The sequence below is a fragment of the Nematostella vectensis genome, chromosome 1, assembly GCF_932526225.1.
Source record: "Nematostella vectensis chromosome 1, jaNemVect1.1, whole genome shotgun sequence".
NCBI classification, from domain to species: domain Eukaryota; kingdom Metazoa; phylum Cnidaria; class Anthozoa; order Actiniaria; family Edwardsiidae; genus Nematostella; species Nematostella vectensis.
The window spans coordinates 3,605,251-3,618,272 of NC_064034.1; the positions used below are offsets into that span (position 1 = coordinate 3,605,251).

General features: G+C 40.9%; 1 protein-coding gene across 1 annotated transcript in view; it reads right to left on the bottom strand.

Moving 5' to 3' along the window:
- Nucleotides 1-1,688: 1,688 nt before the first annotated feature.
- The window catches only part of LOC5504866 (organic cation transporter protein), a 29,334-nt gene continuing 18,000 nt past the window's right edge, over nt 1,689-13,022 (bottom strand). The window contains exons 4-9 of the mRNA XM_048730844.1: nt 9,251-9,502; nt 8,922-9,056; nt 8,655-8,734; nt 8,470-8,578; nt 8,132-8,204; nt 1,689-1,974 (exon numbers count right to left, since the gene is read on the bottom strand). Of these exons, the coding sequence (XP_048586801.1) occupies nt 1,732-1,974; nt 8,132-8,204; nt 8,470-8,578; nt 8,655-8,734; nt 8,922-9,056; nt 9,251-9,502 (892 nt within the window). The 3' untranslated portion in view covers nt 1,689-1,731. The remainder of the gene's footprint in view (nt 1,975-8,131; nt 8,205-8,469; nt 8,579-8,654; nt 8,735-8,921; nt 9,057-9,250; nt 9,503-13,022) is intronic.

Consider the following 13,022-nt stretch of genomic DNA (forward strand, 5'->3'; position numbering starts at 1 on the left):
TTGTATGAAGCATGTAACCGACCAACATGGAGATGGGACAGGACAGAAACAGAACTTAATTCAAGCTATTTCATGTACGGGAAAATGAGAGTCCGTATTGAGCTCCTTCTTAGCTGCGATGCTAGCCATAGGGATCCCATGTTTGTGTGAAAGTAATATCATTATGTACAACACGACGCTGACCAGTTGATTGCTCTTTTGACTTATTAAAAACCAGTAAGGCCAAGGGCGGCAAGGTGTCATAAAAAGTTTAAAGGAGCAGATCACACCCAAAGCAATAAGGATAACACGAATGGAGTGAAATTGATAATACATGGCATGTAATCAACATAATTAAGCATGAGCTCAAGCCTTATTATCTCGTTTTCTATGTACTTGTGTACTACCTCCAGGTCCCAGGGGGGGGGGCGACAGTTTTGAAACAGGCTACCTCAACAGCCCCGCAGTTGTACTGGGTCAAAACTGTCCTCCTCTGTGGGTCTGTACGGGGTTTCACAGGTAGTGAGGCATTGTTCTTTCTTTGTTTATTCCGCTTTAGAAGAGGTTGTAGTTTTGAGAGAAGGATGCTGTTTTTGATATGGCAGTATCTTGCGGGGAATTTTAGGCAAATAAGACTTCTTGGGGTGAATGTCAAGGAAACCCTGTACCGACCCCCAGGGGGGTGACAGGAAACGACCAGTTGGTTGACCTAGCGAAACGGGTAGAAAGAAAGGGGAAGTCATGATTGATGTCGATAAATTGAATTTTAGAGACCCTGGCAGTTTTCTTGTAGGGCAACTCTAAAAGGAGATCCTAAGAACGGGATTGCTCACTGGTTGTTTTGAAGAAATTCGATTCTCCTCTACCCTGGCGCGAGGAGACACTTTGTTTCAGATAGGTTTGGGATTAGAAGATGCGCGCAGACGTATCTGTCCTGCTCGCGGAGTTGAGCATTATATGGAGGTTGCTCTTATTGCAAATGTCAATAAAGCTCTTATTGCTAATGTCAATAAAGCTCTTATTGCAAATGTCAATAAAGGACCTATTCAAGAGTGGCAGGATATTAACTCAAACGTTTTTTGTATGTGTTTCCTGCAGGCAATTCTGGAAAACGTCTTCCCAAGTAACAACGACCCGAACGGGTTATTTAGGTTTGGGGAGAAGAAAAGATTAGAATATTAAAGAGGTTGGATGAATATGATAAAGCGTTGCCATGAATGCGCGCAATGCACTTACTGGCGTCGATGGATTCCCTGTTAAAGATATTAAGGTTTGGGAAGTAGGGAACCCATCGACATGTGTTAAGTCAGTGGGAGTGCACATAGTGCACGGTTGCCGGGAGCCAAATTTATCCCCAATCTTAATACGATGTGACAATGGATGCAGTGTAGAATAGGTTACTATTCACGCTGAATACATTAGAGCAGAGTATATAAAATTAGTGAATATAAATAAATTATCGAATTGCTCAACTGCAGGGAGGTACTAGGTTAAATGGTGGTTGATGCTGGATATGCTGGGCGAGACGTGACTAAGGCCAGCACGCTGTTTACCCGCCCACCCATCCGTGTTCTATGCCTTTTTGTTTTTCACGCACTGCGTTCAGTGTCGGATCGCCAAATTTATCCCCAATCTTAATACGATGCGACAATGGATGCAGTGTAGAATAGGTTACTTTTTTCGTGATTCGTGAAAGCCTGAAAAATAAATCAGACAAGACATCTTTATTGTGAACAGTGAAAGGGTTCAATTTCAAGCAAAATCTACATTGCCATCGTTATCATTATTATCAAAGGCATATTCGACGGTTTTCTTTGATCGCAGAGTAAAGCATGGGACCCCATAATGCTCATTGGTCTTCTCCATTTCCTCGATAGTCTGCGGGAGACTGGTATTGAGTGTTTCTGGTAACCATAGCGACGAAATAGCAGCTAGCACGGCAAGGACGCCGAAGATGCTGACGGGGAAAGTCAAGCTAAACCCTGGAAGCTGGGCCTGTGAAGAGACATGGCAAAAGAATAGCAAAGACATCAAGTAAGCTATCAAAGGAGTAGAAAGGTCTAAGCTAATTCGATCTAATTCGGACACAACAAATCGAACTGTATTCTATTTTGTAATAGCAATACTCCAAAAACTGGAAATCGACTCTGCCAGGCAAAGTCGATTTCCAGTTTTTGGAGTATTGTATTCATTGTTCTGGTACGAGATCGCGACAGTTTGGGCTTTTTGATTCTATTTTGTAATAGCAATGCTATTACGTAAAGAGAGTTTGCATCCCTCTTCAAATTGTGTTTTATCCCTATTGATTCTTAGGGATAGTGGGTATAGATTTTCCTTGTTTTAGGTCAGAGAACAAATGTGATCCAGGGCCTGTTATTGTTATCCAAACCTGCGTAAATACCAGAAAAAAACATTGTTTTGCTTAAACTAGAATCTAAGAGTTTATTTGATGGTTTTCAAATTCAGAAAATAAAACAGAAAATGCTGGGGTGTAAAATAACTCGCAATCTACTGCTCGCAATCTCGCAATCTACTCAGAATCAGCGTTAAATTTTTTTTCGGGCCTGCGAACTATTAGGGCCCCTGAATGGTCCCTTGAAATTTCGCAGTTTTCGGCTAATGCTTGCATGCTCGCGAAATTTTTTCTGCCGTGCTCGCATGCTCGCGCAATTTTTTCCGCCTAAAAATGCCCGGTCTCGCATAAAAAAACGGGGTGCTCGCAAGCTTGCAAGTGTTTGCAAAAGACCATTCGGAGGCTCTAACTATTACCCATCTATTACTCAACCCAGATCTACCCGATGGAAGAAGGCCCCAAACAGCAAGTGAAGCGTGTCTGGCAAAAAGTGAAATACTATGCCTACAACACCGGCTCAATTTCTTCGATATTCCGGAAAATAAGCTGCATCTTGTTGTGACAAAGAACAATATTATATCAAATGTACTGAATATAATTGATATTAAAACAGATTATCAATATGGCGTGCCTTTTAGACGAAGAGGCCACATCTTGCTGGCTAATGTACCATCCACTTTTGTCACGTGACCGATTACAGAAAATCATGGATATTATCTTAGGAAAAAAGCCGAAAATACAAATTTTCTACATTGGTCATGTGCTTCCTTTCAATCGAATTAAAATTGACCTCCACTCCCCCCCCTGATCGGGAATATCCTGAAAATTTCAGAAGGACTGGGTGCGAGAATTTGTCATGTGATTACCTTCCCCAATTGAAATGCCCATGATTGCAGAATAAGGTTATCATTATAGCGGAGCCAGCGCGGCCGTAGGCCGCGCGCGGAGCTCCATAGGTATAGAAATATGGTATAGCTATGCGACTTGGTTTTTGTGGTCATAGCGCGGGTATCCTGTGGTGTCACAATCCATCCATCCATCCATCCATCCAGTCAATCGTGAAACTCTCAGGCCCACTCGGTCTCACAAGGGGAATGTGATTTTACGCGTTTTTTGCCTCCTATCTTAACTAGAAAATAGTATTTAATGAGAAAGATGAGGATTTAAATAGTCTGATTGTGGTCGAGGGCTAAACAAGTCTTTGAGGAACCGTTTTGTCTGAAGAAACTGATAAGATAAGACGTACGAGTCGATAGTAAAATCTACCCGAGTGTTCGTGAATCCGCCCGTCTCGTTCTTCTTCAATTGTAAACAGCAGCTAAAAAGAGGACTTCAGACTCAACACTGTATTCTCATAAATGCGTCACGAAGCAAAATCAAAGCAAAAAGGTAATGTTATCATATTATTATTTACAGGGCAATTAAAGTGAAAACTTACACCAAAACAAAACGTTTTCTGACCGTAGCCTTAACATACTTAAGGTAGTGGTACCTATTATCGGACAGTGCCCTATTATCGGACACTCGAAAAAAAATGTAAATATCTCAAACAATAGGAAAACACGCCGAAAAATGACCTATCCAGTCGAAAAAACAACATTCGGAAAACATGTATTCCGAAGCTTTTTATGAGTGTTTATTGCTTCGAAAAACTAGAAATAATTTTCTCTCACGCACCGCAAAATGGCGATTGAAATCCTCTCTTTGACTTGAATACGCGAGGACGAAAAGAAGCCGTGAAAAGTCCAAGATTTACCGATCGTGATGAAACTCGCTCGGCGAATCCGCCATTTTGTTGTTGATCTCCCAGGATGCTACTTGGCCTCTGTTTCCGTAGACACTTCGGGATAGCTCGAATTGTTCGTACCTAACCTCGGTGCCCTATTATCGGACAGTCGAGCAATCATCGAACGATTCAACGTAAATTTGTGTGATCGATGAGCAAACGCACATTTCGCCGTGCAGTTTGTCACGCGCGCGATGCATGTGTTTTGAATCGCTTGCTACGGAGAAGGAAGAGTCTCAAACTAAAAACCATCGTGAGTTTTGCAAAGTACATATGTCAACAATTATTGTCTGCAGTATTTTAATGAAAATGGAGCATGATTTTCCCGTTGTTTTTTTTAGAAGAAATCTGCCGTCCGATAATAGGGCTAGGGTGTCCGATAATAGGGCTTCACAACACGTCTTACAAACGATTGTTTTCTCCCAAAATTAACCATCGAATTTTTGTTAAATTGGTCGAATTATTATGCTTAATAGTCAGTGATTTCAAGCTGTAAAACCTAAGATTCAATTGTGTTTTGTACGCGAGATATTTTAGCGTAAATCTAAAGTGTCCGATAATAGGTACCATTACCTTAAATTGTTCACACAATTTGTGAACACAATTGTGTTGTCAAAAGTTATACTAAAATTCTTCCTTCTACAAATAAAGGCTTATATTGCTAAGGTAGGGAGAGTTTAACGGCAAAAAAAAAATGCTCAGTTGTATTGGAAAAAAATATTCGATTTAGAACTATATCCGGCAATTTACCACATAGTGGAAAGCGAATGTTCTCGAGAACAACATATAAGTAAGCTTAATATTTCGCAATCAGTAAGGCATCTAAAAATAATTTTTTTTCTCTATAGATTTGATCATATTTTTAAGATTCTAGAGTTAGAAAATGTGCCTTTATCACTCTATAAAAATCTTTATTGAGATTTACTGTGTCTGTTTTGGTTGATACATATAAATTTGTTTTTGTTTCTGTCTCTTTTATACCAAACTGTTATGAGATAAAAAGTGCTTGTGTAAACACTGTTTGAGACTTGAATATTTTAATACAATTCTCGCCAAGTGTTAGGGTTCGAGGCTGTAGCTAAGAAGTTTGTTACTCTGAGTGTTTCAAAATATCCGCACTTAAACAGAACCAAAACCAACTGCCATGAACTTACTTGTCCACGTGATAAACTAGCGTACGCCATTTTCTGCGCGTGCTCTATTTTAAATTGTAACGTTCTTACGCTTACATGGAATTACAGCCTTGACCAAACTAATAATACACTAATAATTATTTAACAATACACAATAATAATAATTGTCCAGACCAACAGGGTCCAAAGTCAGTTCTTAATGATTCTTAAACACATATCACTACACTTGCCTAGGGCCAAGTTACGCGCTTAATAATTACATGATTTAGCTGGAATAGCTATGCAATGACAAGGATATCTTGGTCCCGGGGGAGGGACTCCACTATAATCAGATGGGGGTGATTGTTGATGGGAGAGCAACTTGGGTGTGGTCAGCACCTAAGAGATGGCAATTCGGGTGGGGTAGAAGGAATTTTTTAACCCTTAGAGATAGCAGAATCGAAAACAACCCCCCACCCCAGGTAGCTATGAAATGACAAGGATAACTTTTTTTTTCAGGTGAATAAAGCAAGGACTAAAGTATAGCCGTCATTATAGGCTGGCTGAAATGAAAGCAGATGTAAATAAACGTTTTTCATATTCCTTTTTTGCTTAGTATAATTATATTCAATCAACACACATTCTTTCCCTATAGCCAACATAATCTGCTCTTGCTCTGCTGATACTTCCCTAAAGTCTGTGTGGATATAAGTCTTTAACTGTCAACAAAATTATTGACCATGTTATGATTTCTGATGCTTGAAGACCAGGTCTTCCGTACTTACTGCAAAGTTACTTACTGCAACTGTAATTAACTGCAAACTGATTGCATTTTTCTCATGTGCATAGGTAACAACAATTAATACTATTTGCATATATAACAAAATGCTGGCTACACTGTTATTAGCAAATGTAGTCTTTTTTTCTTGTAACTTTTCTATGCATTTGGCAAAATGCATAGAAAAATGGCTTGGCCCTTTACATGACTGCTTATTATTCATGAACATGGTTCAGGAGAGACTCATATGTAATAATGGCAGGGGAGAGGGCTTTGAGTATTTAAAATATTTGGTTGTTTGTTATTAGATGGAAGATGTTTTTAATACAGGATGAAAGAGAAAGGATGGTGTACATTAAAAGGATTATTTGATTTATCAAAGATTTGTAGTTTGATACCGATGAATATAAGATTAGTAAAAATGTATCAGGGATTAGTATATATGAGGGGATGTAGAATTGAAGATCAGGTATTTTAGGGTGTTGAAAGTTTCAACCTAGGTGTTATGGGGTATGTAATTTTGGACTCTATAAGGCTCCATAGTGCATAGCCGTAGCAGGCCTAGAATTATTGGGGGACACAATACATAAGCATTAAGAAAACAATGGGTGGACACAGCCACGCCCCTACTGGTCATTTCCTTATTATTTTTGACAATTTTGGGGTTGAACGTGCCCCATGTGCCCCACCCCCTGCTACGGCCCTGTAGTATGATAATAGATTTGCAAAGAACACTAAAAAGGACATGAAAACGTCTGTAATATTATCTTTTTAAGCACTCTTTACAAATCTATAATCATACTACTTCGCCTATTACCAAATGCAACCATATCCAGCCACACCACCTCGGTCCATACCACCATATTTATAGCCTAACATAACCGCTTGCTTCATAGTAGGCAAAATTATGCTTAGCACTATCTGCCGTAATACTGAATGGCTAAACTCGGTCATGTTTTTTTTTTCAGGAGAGTTTTAAAGCTATATATAATAACAACATTTCTCTTATATATCAAGGGGCACATAAACTTGAGGGTCCCCTTTTCTGAAAAAAAAAAATCTTTGTAGATTATCTGAGGTATACTAAAAAAATGAAACATGACATAAATAAATAGGGCCCAATTTAGCAAGATCTTATTATATGGCAAATTATAAATATATTTTCTGTATCCGTTGTCTATCGAGTACAACTCTACCTAAGAGTTCAAATAATCCCTCTTTTTATGCAAATAGTATCCTGAGTAATGTCAATCAAAATTACTAATAGTGTCATTGTTCTGGGTATTCTCTAGGGGAGAATGGGGGGAAATAATTATAAAATAATAGGAAAAGTTATAAGCCATGTATTTGTATGCATTTAGATAGGGTTGATTTAAGGAAGATGGGATAACTAAAGCAAAATGAAAGTGTAGTATCCTGTTGTTATGTCCCTCCTGAAGTTTGGTCTTTGTAGAAGCTGGGGGAGGGGTGTTGATGGGGACATACCCCTAGTTTAGGGTGGAAAAAACATTGCTGGCTCCGCTTTTAGGCCGTGCCTAAATCTATATATTATTAACTCGGATTCAAATTACCTTCCCCAATTGAAATGCACATGATTGCAGGATAAGGTGATCATTATATTAACTCGGATTCAATATACCTACCGCAATTGAAATGCCCATGATTTCAGGATAAGGTTATCATTATATTAACTCGGATTCAAATTACCTTCCCCAATTAAATGCCCATGATTGCAGGATAAGGTTATAATTATGTTAACTCGGATTCAATGCTGGCTCCGCTTTTAGGCAGTGCCTAAATTTATATATTATTAACTCGGATTCAATGCTATTTCCGCTTTAAGGCAGTGCCTAAATCTATATATTATTAAGTCGGATTCAATGCTGGCTCCGCTTTTAGGCAGTGCCTAAATCTATATATTATTAAGTCGGATTCAATGCTGGCTCCGCTTTTAGGCAGTGCCGAAATCTGTATATTATTAACTCGGATTCAATGCTCGCTCCGCCTTTAGGCAGTGCCTTAATCTATATATTTTAACTTGGATTCAAAGCATGCTCCGCTTTTAGGCAGTGCCTAAATCTATATATTATTAACTCGGATTCAATTCTTCTATCTAAACTTACCAGCATGACGATGAACGGCGATAAAATGGCGCCAACACGAGCGCACATGGAGCCCACTCCCATGCCGATATTCCTAAATGCAGAAATGGTTAAACTGAAACCTCACTCGATACTTTGACCGGCAAAAATAAAACGTTTGCGGAAATATCGAAAATATCGTGGCGATATTAAAGGGTCGTGAAAACAATTCACAAAACTACGGCAAGAACAGTGTCGGAAGAACCTTTCATGTAAGGTCAAAGGCGTCATTCTCTAAAAAAAAAGCAATTGTTATAATGAATGCAGCATTCATTCATTCATTCATTCGCTCCTAATAGAAAAAAAGATATCTGTTTTACCTTACAACTGTAGGGAACTGCTCTGAGGAAATAAGGTAGATGTTGTTGAATGCACACGCTGTTAGACTTCTACCAAATATAGCAAGACCCGCTACGATAGCTGCATTGCCTGCAATAGGGGAAAAAACAGAATTACCGGGACATGTCAATCATTAATTACACGAGCTAAACACGATATGGCTTACCTTTCGGGATCCCCATTATAACCAAGCATAAAATACCAGCGATGAACATGTAACCGAAGAACGGAATCCGACGCCCAAACCTGCGTTCAATAAAATGTTTGCATCCAAAACACCTGATAATTTTGCCGTGTTTTGCTATGTCTGTTGTGCTGTTTTGCCATGCCGTGTTGTGCAAAGTGCTTACACTATAAAATCCTATTTTGCAAGCCTTGAAAATACGTTTTTGGATGATCAGATTCGTCGTAAGAATGAACACAACAAACTCACCTTTGCATGAGAAACCAAGAAATCGGAAGATGCGGAACGGAAAGAAGAGTCATCACAAGATAGTTGACGTAGAGGTTTCCTGCCAATGCGGTGATGTAAAGATAAATCCCAAAGGAGATGAGAGAGATGACGAACCTGCAGGACGACATATTACTGTTAATTAACAGGGGGACATTAGTGTGAAGGGTGTCGGGGGCGAACAAGAAAACTTTTAGCCATCCACGTTTACCATGAACGTCACAAACGGTTGTGTCTTGACAACAAATACAGATGAAATAGGGTTCATCTGTGATTCTCCTGGTATTAGTTTTCAGGAGAGCACTACTCACCAATTAAAACAGAGAATCAGAGTTCGCTTTCTCAATTTCGGTGAACGGAACAAATCCAAGGCAGTGTAATTCTTGCCGTTTTTGCGCTTTTCCTGCTCTCTCATCTCCTCGTTGTAAATGCTTTCAATCATCGCCGTCACGTTATCACTGTCTAAAGGCTTTTTCTTCTTGCCGCCATACTTCATGAGGAGTTCTCGAGCTTTATCCTGACGCCCTTGGGCGATGAGCCAGCACGCAGTGTCTGGAAACACCCTGTTGGGGTAATACGAGTATTCATGTTACAGGCCATGTTACTTCTCATCCAAATATTAGCAATTTATACAAGACTGAGTATTTCACGTTACAGGCTATGTCACTTATCATCCAAATATGAGCAATTCATACAAGACAGAGTATTTCACGTTACAGGCTATGTCACATATCATCCAAATATGTGCAATTCATACAAGACAGAGTATTTCACGTTACAGGCTATGTCACTAATCATCCAAATATGAGCAATTCATACAAGACAGAGTATTTCACGTTACAGGCTATGTCACTAATCATCCAAATATGAGCAATTCATACAAGACAGAGTATTTCACGTTACAGGCTATGTCACTTATCATCCAAATATGAGCAATTCATACAAGACTGAGTATTTCACGTTACAGGCTATGTCACTTATAATCCAAATATTAGCAATTCATACAAGACAGAGTATTTCACGTTACAGGCTATGTCACTTATCATCCAATATGAGCAATTCATACAATACAGAGTATTTCACGTTACAGGCTATGTCACTTCTCATCCAAATATGAGCAATTCATACAAGACTGAGTATTTCACGTTACAGGCTATGTCACTTCTCATCCAAATATGAGCAATTCATACAAGACTGAGTATTTCACGTTACAGGCTATGTCACTTATAATCCAAATATGAGCAATTCATACAAGACAGAGTATTTCACGTTACATGCTATGTCACTTATCATCCAATATGAGCAATTCATACAATACAGAGTATTTCACGTTACAGGCTATGTCACTTATCATCCAAATATAAGCAGTTCATACAAGACAGAGCATTTCACGTTACAGGCTTGTCACTGATCATCCAAATTTGAGCAATTCATACAAGACAGAGTATGTAAGAGTTAATTACCAAGAGCCGAGGCAATCAGAGATATACATTCCAAGGCCGCAGGCCGACTTATTACAGATTGACAAAGGTTTCCACGCAAAAATGTTTTACAGAATCTTAATCTTTGAAATTGAACCCGTATTGAACAAGGAGTGGTGTGGATTCAAACGCATTAGCATATATATCGAAAAGTTATTTCTTCTGCAATTCCTAGGGCAATCAAAAAGGAAAACTATTAACAATCAACCACATCGGTATGTGCTAAATAAATAGTCACAAAAACTATTTCATCCTTGAAAACAAATGCCTTGGTATCTTAATTGTAACAAATACAAAGAAGAGTATTCCCTTCGCGGCCAGTTTATGACATTTCACAATGTTATATACAATTATCTATAATAGGGGGTCTAAAGTTGTTCTTTATTTGTAGGAAATAACAATCATGCAATAAGCAATTGCTTTTTTTTTTTTTTTACAAAAGGAGCGTTTGAATGAGGTTTGTTGCACCCTTTAGTTTGTATAACGCTCGTATTTTTCTTAGATGGAGAGCGATGAAGACTTGTCCGAACTGACAGAGAATACGTTTTTCGCAAACCGAACAGTTTTTCCGAATTTCGATCTTGTCGGAACAACAAGCCGTTATATTACAATTCTAAGTGAAGAAGAAGCCGAGAAGAGAAAAAAACGACAGGATTCCGAAGACCACGAAAACCAGCATGGTGTAGATAGATAGATAGTTTATTGAATAAAATCCTCGCAACCCAAGGGTTGAATTATGAAATTATTTACACTAAAATTATTTACAGGGAAACTAATAGAAGTATATAAATTCTAAGTAAAACGAGAGGAAGCATTCTTAATTATAAAACTATTGCCACTATTGCTTATACCTTGGAACATTAAAAAGGCGTTTACGTCTCAGAGAAATGGGCTGTTCTAGTGGGCTGTTCGTACCTGTCAGAAGAGTGGGCGGAAGAGAGGAATTAGAACCAGAGCTGTGGCAGGATCGGGAGGGGACTGGGCGATTTGAGTGAAACCGCGTCGGACGGGGTTCTGGTAGAAAAGGGATTGGCAAACGATAATCTACGTCGGGCGGGGTTCTGGTAGAAAAAGAATTGGCAGTTGCTAATCTACGTCGGGCGGGGTTCTGGTAGAAAAGAAATTGGCAATTGCTAATCTACGTCGGGCGGGGTTCTGGTAGAAAAGGAATTGGCAGTTGCTAATCTACGTCGGGCGGTTTTTCGTATGCCCTAGGGCATACCCAAGTCCTAAGGTATACCGTCTGGGGGCCTCGTGAGGGGTGTGTTATAGGGGTCGCTTAATGCATTTGCTTTAAGGGGATGGCGGCGCGTGCCCGTTTTCGGTAGCGCTAGGCGCTGGGGGAAGCAAGGGGGGGGGAGCCTAGCGCCTAGCGCTAACGAGAACAGGGTGGCTGGCCCCCCTTGGGTGGTAACATGTGGGAACCCAGCTATGCTTAGCTGGGAGTGTCGCGCGCGCAATGCAGTCAATTCTCACACACTATACGCCCATTTAGAACTATCCTTGGATTGGTATATGCGAGCAAGCTATGAGAGGTCAAAACCTGTGTCAGTTGCTCACGATTGGGGCCTTAGCCCATTGCGGGAAAAGTTGCATCTATGAGCATTGCAAGATACATCGCGCTAGGTTGAGGAAGGGCGCAATCGAACCTCACCCCTGTAGAAGGTGTGGGGTGGGGACCCAGTCCGAGGCTCGGCTCTGCGAGGCCTGTGGTAATAACCCTGTAAAACACAAGCTTGTTTACAAAGAACAGCGGGCTCGAAGGGTGTTTTCCTTCGTCCTAGCAGAGCTGAGAGGCCGCTATAGGCAGTAGCGTCCCCATACCCGTTTCTAGGTACGTTGAGACTTTCGTTTTAGAGACATGCCACCCAGAGGGTATACCCACTAGGATGGACGCTTACATAGAAGAGATTCTCGATGATATGTCTGATGGCGGCGACGAGTATTACTCGCTGTTTGTCGGCGGCGTTCATCGTTTGTATCCAGACGGTAGCGCTGCGAAGTTAGGAAGAAGCATTACGCCTCACACCTATAAAGAGATCCGTGACCTCGGCGAGGCATCGTTGAGCCGAAGCCCGTCGTGCGCGGCCCCGATATCGGCGACGACGGCTCGGTTTGGTGGATCTCGTACTAGCAAGAGGCACTGCGCGGGAACGCTCTGCTGCCAGAAGTGATGGAGATGCTTGACCCGGATCGGCGCTACAGACTCTTTACAGTAGTCAGTAAGGCACCCGCAGACCCCCTAGCTCTCATATCAGAAGAGGAGGGACGCTCAGAACAAAGAATGGGCAGGTCCTCGGTGAGAAGGGGCGACGAGATTACAGTCGGCGCTCTAGAGGGCATAGACGCTGGCAGGTGGGAGAAAGGCCTCGAGGCTGAGGACGAGCTTTGTTCGCTACGTCGGGAGAAGGCTTTAACCAGTGCCGCCGCGAAAACGCGCGAGGCAAAAGTGCAAGAGGTGCTCATTCGCTTTACAAACAGGGCGACCCCAAGAAGCACGAGGATCTGGCTATGGCGGGCGCGTTATGGTCACGCACGAGGGGAAGCTATACCGATCGGAGAGAGATATGGTCGCGATCGACAGGGCGTTTACGGACGAGAC